We start from the raw sequence: 7545 nt of genomic DNA on the forward strand, positions 1-7545 counted from the left end.
TTTTTTCTGCTATAAATTTTATTGAAATATTTTGTTGTTATACTACATTCTAATTTTTAATTGTGTTTTATATTTATAGCTTAAACAATCTTAATTAAAGATGATAGAGTCTTCGCACTCTTATAATTCGTCCCGATTCGAAATTGATCTTATTTTGGTCGGGTTTTTTCGATTTAACAGATAGTTATGAATGAGAAGAAGGTATTTGTGTCTTTTTCGGTTTAACAGGTAGTTATGAATGAAACGTAGGGGATTTGTATCCATGTTTTGAGACAACACCAAAATACTAATAATCATAATTAAATATAAAATATAAAATATAAAATATTTATTTATTTTGTATACTTTATAAGAGTTTTTTTTAATAATATAAAATTTTAATATATTACAATATATTATATAAAATATTATTTCTATAATTTTATTAAAAAAAATAAAGATGGTATCAAAAGATTTCTTCTAAATGGAACGGGAATGTAGTAAAAAAATCCTTGAATTAAAACAGAAATGAATTAGACATTTTGATGCAGCGTGCGTGGCTAGGATGAACCTTTATCAAGATTCGTTGATTCTTACGAATACCGAAAGTCGATAGATATTGAGGAAACCTCGTTTTCTGATTAATAATCTTCCCATAACAAAGTGTTTTAAGATTCTTTAAATACTCAAACCCTAGCTTGCAAAAGAAATAAACAACTTTTAATAAATTGCAAAAAACACCCGAAACTAATAAAAATGCGATTTTGAGCCCCTAAACATTTCCGCCCGAAAAACACTAGGCAATCGTCGAAATCTGACACTTGCGAGATATTTTCGGATGCTGCAACTTTCGCATAAACGCCTCTTCGACTCGCACCGCATCATTCCCCCCAGGGTAGAAAAGATTCGTCCTCGAATCTGGAACCGCATCATCCTCATCAGAAGAAGACTCACCCACAAAAGGAACAAGATGCTTCACATTGAACACATCAGAGGTACGCACATGGCTGGGAAGGCGTAAACGATAAGCATTGGGGTTGATCTTCTCCACAAGCTCAACATGACCAATCTTCTTAGCAGCAAGCTTGCTATATTCATGAGCTGGAAAACGATCTTTAGTCAGACTAGCCCACACAAAGTCACCAACTTCAAAATCAACAGCACGCCTTCTCGAATCAGCCTTCTCCTTGTACTTGGCAGTAGCAGCAACCAAGCGGTCATGAGTGGTCTGATGAACCTGAGCCAACTGACCAACAAAATCCGCAGCAGTGGAATGAGGACGCACTTTGCTGGGCAGCGCTAACAAATCAAGAGGAGCACGCGGAGACAGCCCGTAAATCACATGGAAAGAACTGAAACCAGTGGAGCGATTAACAACATGATTGTGAGCAAACTCGGCCTGAGGCAGCTTCAGATCCCAAGCCTTAGGATGATCCCCAACTAAACTGCGCAGAAGGTTCCCCAAAGACCTATTAACAACTTCAGTTTGGCCATCAGTTTGCGGGTGATAGGCACTGCTAAAATTCAGCTGAGTATTAACCAAACGCCAAAGACTCCTCCAAAAGTGACTCACAAAGCGAGTGTCCCGATCAGAAGTACCACCCAACTGATCCAACAAGTCATCCAACCGGGGAATAGGAAACCGATAACACACTTTAATCTTGTTGATAGCACGACTATCAATGCACATACGCCAAGACCCATCCTTTTTTGGGGTAAGAAGGGCCGGGACAGCACAGGGACTAAGGCTCTCTCGAATGTGTCCCTTAGCCAGCAAGTCCTCCACCTGTCTACGCAACTCTTCATGTTCTTTGGGACTCATGCGGTAATGAGGACGGTTGGGTAGGGCAGCACCTGGAACCAAGTCAATGTGATGATGGATATCACGCAAAGGAGGCAAGGCACAAGGCAGATTCTCAGGAAAAACATCTGCAAACTCCTGTAACAGCGGCTGCACTGGAATAGACACCTCAGAACTAGCACCACAGGTAATCAGCGAACAAAATAGAGCAAACACCATGCCCGATTCGACCATGGCGGTCTGAAAAGGACCCCGAGACAACAAGGTGGTAGGGGGGGACGCATGATGAGTGGGGGCAGCACCCTTCTTGGGCTGATTTGGCATCAACACAATCTTGGTACCATGAAATAAGAACGTGTAGGTATTAGCACGCCCATCATGTATAACAGAATGATCAAACTGCCAAGGGCGACCAAGTAAAAGGTGACAAGCATCCATAGGAACCACATCACAATATACAACATCACGATAATGGGAACCAATGGAAAAATTAACAAGTACGCGCTTGGAAACTGTAACATCCGTACCTTGACTCAGCCAGGACAGACGATAAGGCTTGGGGTGAGATTCAGTGGACAGACCCAGCTTCGAAACTGCAACCTCAGAAATCACATTCTCACAACTCCCAGCATCAATGATGAAGGTGCAAACTTTGCCACCGATGGTACAAGTGGAATGGAACAGATTATTACGTAACCACTCGTTGTCAGGAGCACGAGGGGTTAAACATGATCGACGAATCACCAAAAGGGGGCCAACATCATCAGAAACATACTCCTCCGCTGCCTCATCATCATAAACATCATACACTGGCGCTGAATCTGAAGGAAGAGCAGAGTCAGGATCATCCACCTCAGTACAAAGACCACGATTGGTGGACTTTGGGTTGCGACACTCTGCTTGGCGATGGCCAACTTCACCACAATTGAAACAACGCAAGCCACCGGGACGTCCCTGCGGGGGGGCTGTAGTGCCGCGAGGGGGGGCTGGGGTGGGATGGGCCGGCTGGGAAGAAGAACCAATGCCACTAGTGGGGACAACCTGTTTTCCAAAGCTGCCCGAACCGCGCCTGGCTAGCTGTTTCTCAGCCTGTGAAGCACGCTGATGTGCCTCAGAAACAGTCAAAGGATCAAACATATTCAAAATATCCTGTAACTGGAGGCGAAGGCCACCAATATAGCGAGAAACCAACTGGAGAGGGGACTCAGACAGGTCAACACGAGCCACAAAGGTGTAAAACTCAGTGGAATAGTCATCCACGGAACGAGAACCCTGACGAAGATTCTGGAACCGCTGGTACAGGTTACGTTCGTAATTATATGGTAGAAACGCAGCCCTAATATGCTTCCTGAATTTGTCCCAATTCGTGAGTTTTGCCTTACCATGACGAACACGTGTCTGTTTCAACTGCTGCCACCATGCTTGTGCACGACCATGTAAGCGGATCGTAACAAGGGGTACACGACGATCTGCAGGAACTTCCTTGAAATCCAGAATCTCTTCAACCTGAGAAAGCCAATCAATAAACTCTTCTGGTGGTAGACTACCATCGAACTTAGGGATGTCCACCCTGAAAGCCTGCTCCCAACGATGATTGGGGCGTTCAGGGGATCGATTCCGAAGACCACCGAGAGGGTTTTCATCTGTCATCGTAACATCATCTTCAGGGTGGTGCATGTGCATAGATGCATCCATCCGTTGCGTCAACCATTCAACCTGCCGCCTCAAATCGTCGTTATCACGGCGAAACTCAGCGTTTTCACGTCGCAACTCAGCAAGGTCACCATCATCAGCACCAGGGGTAGGGTTGCGCGGCTGTCTTCGGGGCGGCATACCTCAGGGTCGACTGGAAACTGATACCAACTGATGCAGCGTGCGTGGCTAGGATGAACTTTTATCAAGATTCGTTGATTCTTACGAATACCGAAAGTCGATAGATATTGAGGAAACCTCGTTTTCTGATTAATAATCTTCCCATAACAAAGTGTTTTAAGATTCTTTAAATACTCAAACCCTAGCTTGCAAAAGAAATAAACAACTTTTAATAAATTGCAAAAAACACCCGAAACTAATAAAAATGCGATTTTGAGCCCCTAAACATTTCCGCCCGAAAAACACTAGGCAATCGTCGAAATCTGACACTTGCGAGATATTTTCGGATGCTGCAACTTTCGCATAAACGACTCTTCGACTCGCACCGCATCACATTTTCAATCACTAATTAAAACAGAAATGGATTAGAAATTTTCGATCTCCCCAATGCAGGATCGAACCTAAAATTCAAAGGTGAGTGGAGTTAAAAGAAGTTAGAGTGAACTTAAATAAGTAAATTTTAAGATTTTTTTTAATAATTAAATAAATAAAATAATAAATTATATTAAAAATATATAAGATAATATCATATTTTTTAGAAAAAATTATGTTTTCACAAATCTGTCGTCGATGTCTTCCTTAAACTTAATAGGTTCATAAATATTAATTTTAAATAATATTTAAATATGATTATTATTTTGTCAATAATTTATAAAATAAGATAGAATTTTATTTAGGTCTCGTTTAAAAAATAAAGTAGAAAATAATTATATTAATTGGATATAATTTAGTTTAAAAAAGAAAAAAATATTAATTTTGAGACTTGTCAAACTTCACAGCATTTTAATATTTTGTACATATATTTTTAAAATATTTTAATAAAAAATTAATTTTAAATTTTAGTCAACAATTTGATAAAAAGAACTTGTAAGTTGATAGGATAGTATACTATCATTTTTAATTTAAATTTTACCCAAATAAATCACATTAAATAAGACATGTATATTAATACACCTTTATTATTATCATAGTTTATTGATTCATGTTAAAAGTTAACCTAACATTCAACCACCACTTTTATTAACTTCTAAAACCCAATTAGGGTGAGACAAACTTTAACATTTTAAAATTAAAATATATTATTATCCCAAAAAAGAACATTGGTCTGTCTAATGAAATGAAGACTCTTATTTTAATGAGTTTAAAAAAAAAAAAAAAAATTGAAACATTGTTTAATGTAAATCAAGTCAAACATTATTTTATCACGTTTATCTTAATGATTATATTACTCTTAGAACTTAAGAATTCATATTTGTAAGTTCATGAATTCCAGTTTCATATCAAGATCATTTAGAAAAACAAAAATTGTTCATCTACCCTATATATCATGGATTTTTCTTTCATCTAGGTTATGATTTGTAATCTCAATATTTGCTAAAAGTATTATTTTTTATTATTATTATGATCAGGGCATCCCGACTAACCTGTATACATCTCAACTCAAGCCAGAATCGCACAAACGAGGTTGTAAGGGGGCGACAACTTTATTGATACATAGTTTCAATGTCGATCTAAGAACAAATTCGATAGAGAAATCTTGCAGCAAATTCATGTTTTAGTTCTTAAGAAAACAAACAAACAACAACAACAACAAAAGGACCAGCAGCAAAGGAGATACTCGATCTTAAGGCTTATGGAGATATCGACCAGCAAGAAGTGCTGCATCCATAACGACGGTTATAACTTTGGTCACTTCTTCAACCGAACAAGTGTTCCCCTTAAAGGTGCTAGCCCGCGATTTCTTGAACCGAGCTAAGCAGTTTATTAACTTCTGGCTGCATTCTTGGCTTAGATAGTCATCTACACAACATCACATATAAATTATAATCTAATCTCACTTCACTTTGTATCACTTTATCAGAAAAAAATAAAAAAAAAAGTTTATTCTTTAAGAAAACTAACACTACCCATCAACTTCCAATCATGAGAATCAAACATAGTTAGTGAAGTATTGTAATAACTAGCCTTCATATCAATCAATGGTAGCTTTAATAAAATTCTTGTATCATAAAATTTGTACAAGTTCAAAACCGATTTTCTCAAGTTATCGGGAGCCCTAGGGATGGAAATTTCAATCAACCCTAAGTCGAACTCAATGGTTAAATTTTCCCTAGTTAGATCATTTTAATTACAAAATATTTTGCCAATTTGATATATGTTTTTCATCTTGAACTTGTTATATTTTTCAAAAATTATAATTATTGAGAACATATCAAAATTGTGATTTTTATACCAAATAAAAACACACACAAAAACACTAAATTCAAGATTTGTGAAGACATCATCTAATAAATACCTTATCTTTAAGATTTCTAGATTCAAACATGAATTCATATGTGATCATATAGATCCAAACCAAATATCATACTATCATCAAGATGATTAGTTTCTAATAAACTAATCTTGATCTAACTCACTTCAAATCCAGGATAATAATGATGTGTTTCTTAATGACCCACCATTTGAATCAACCAGCAATTAGTATATATGAATCAAGATTCAAGAACATATGAAGAGAATGAGAGATTGAAGAAGAAGACATACTGTTCTTAGATTGAATGCAATTATCATGTTGCATACAACAAGCATCTAATCCATCACATGGTTTCTCCCCTGGGCATCCACTATAAAGTAATCCACAATACTTTCCATATCTCAGAAATGGAGGAACTGCAAATCAAATTCAATCCAATCCAATCATTATTCTTCAACATAGATATAGTTCAAGAAATTTGTATCATTCTCTAAATCATGAATTACCATTGCAGAACTCAGATTCACACTTTCTGCTGCATTCTTTACCCTTCAAATTCAATTTTCATCCAAACCCAGATCATGGATGATGATTCGAAACAAACAAGATAGTGAGTGATCAAATAGAGAAGAGAGAACTGACCAATGAGAGCCCGGAATCTGCTTGAATGCCGACATTGAGGGCTTGTATGGGTAAGACACAGAAATTAAGGGAGATTATTGAAAATGGAAGAAGAAGAAGAACAACAACAAACTTACATTCCTTCTGTAAAGCCATTAGAAGGAGATTCAGAGAAAAAAGAGATGGGGACTGATGCAATTACAGTGTAGGATTCCGTGATGCTCTGTTTAAGTGGAAGAGATGTAAAACTTCCATGTGGGTTTCCTTTTGTTTGTTATCAATCGCAGAGAAATACACGGACACGGAGAGAAGAAGAAGAAGAAGAAAGATTAGTTTTTTTTTATGATCATTATTATTATTATTATTTTGTCTTTTATCATCTCGTGATAGTATTCTAATCTTACCTCCACAGAAAACATATGGCCAAAACAGATATTTTTTTTTACTAATTTTTAATTTTATTTCAATTTTAAATTAACAAAAATACAGCTCTAAATAACTACTATAATTATTTTATCTTTTCAAATAAATGATTTTCATACCCAAAAAATTCATCTTAATTGTTAATGTCAATTTTCCAAAATCTGTTTGATTAGTTATAAGATCGGTTTAATTATTTCAAGTAAATGTATGATACTAAAAATTTGAGCCTCTTACAAAAGGTGTATATATAGATAGGTAATTGAAATCTTTAATTTTTTATCATTTAAACTATAAACCGATATAGCAAAACTATTACAAATAAGTTGGGTTGTATTTATTTCGGTCAACAAAAAAATATTTTTTTTATCGATTTTACATACATTCTTAATCTAGAATGTTGAATGTGATGTTTAAATAAATAAATAAAAACCTATATATATAGTGTAAGACTTTTTTTTATATGCTCATAAGAATATGATTACTTAATCCAATTATAATAAAGAGTGGTACACCTAAGTGCTTAGATTAACATTAAAACATGAATTATTACTAATATAAAAAGATTGTTCTTAATTTGTATAAATTGTGTATATGA

The 7545-nt window shown here is 36.0% G+C and overlaps 1 protein-coding gene across 3 annotated transcripts; it reads right to left on the bottom strand.

The window, feature by feature from the left end:
• Positions 1 to 5114: 5114 nt before the first annotated feature.
• Positions 5115 to 6837, bottom strand: LOC124931393 (phospholipase A2-alpha). Of its 3 annotated transcripts, none has more exons than XM_047471844.1 (5): positions 6665 to 6837; positions 6549 to 6589; positions 6413 to 6455; positions 6197 to 6322; positions 5115 to 5452 (listed from the first exon to the last, which is right to left on the bottom strand). In XM_047471844.1, the coding sequence occupies exons 1-5, from the start codon at positions 6681 to 6683 to the stop codon at positions 5277 to 5279; spliced, it is 405 nt and encodes a 134-aa protein (XP_047327800.1). In that variant the 5' UTR covers positions 6684 to 6837; the 3' UTR covers positions 5115 to 5276. The 3 variants fall into 3 exon arrangements, with proteins under 3 accessions (XP_047327800.1, XP_047327801.1, XP_047327799.1); XM_047471845.1 differs by having other exon boundaries at positions 6549 to 6565; positions 6665 to 6836; XM_047471843.1 differs by having other exon boundaries at positions 6549 to 6836.
• Positions 6838 to 7545: the final 708 nt, after the last annotated feature.

The sequence above is a fragment of the Impatiens glandulifera genome, chromosome 3 (assembly GCF_907164915.1).
Source record: "Impatiens glandulifera chromosome 3, dImpGla2.1, whole genome shotgun sequence".
Taxonomy (NCBI): domain Eukaryota; kingdom Viridiplantae; phylum Streptophyta; class Magnoliopsida; order Ericales; family Balsaminaceae; genus Impatiens; species Impatiens glandulifera.

Bases quoted from the DNA above. Each gene is read 5' to 3' on its own strand.
- LOC124931393 (XM_047471843.1), bottom strand. From the start codon at position 6,683: ATGGCTTTACAGAAGGAATGTAAGTTTGTTGTTGTTCTTCTTCTTCTT. The intron at 6,456-6,548 runs GTCAGTTCTCTC...TTGAATTTGAAG, and splicing joins CAGATTCCGGGCTCTCATTG to GGTAAAGAATGCAGCAGAAA. The intron at 5,453-6,196 runs GTATGTCTTCTT...GATGTTGTGTAG, and splicing joins TTGCATTCAATCTAAGAACA to ATGACTATCTAAGCCAAGAA.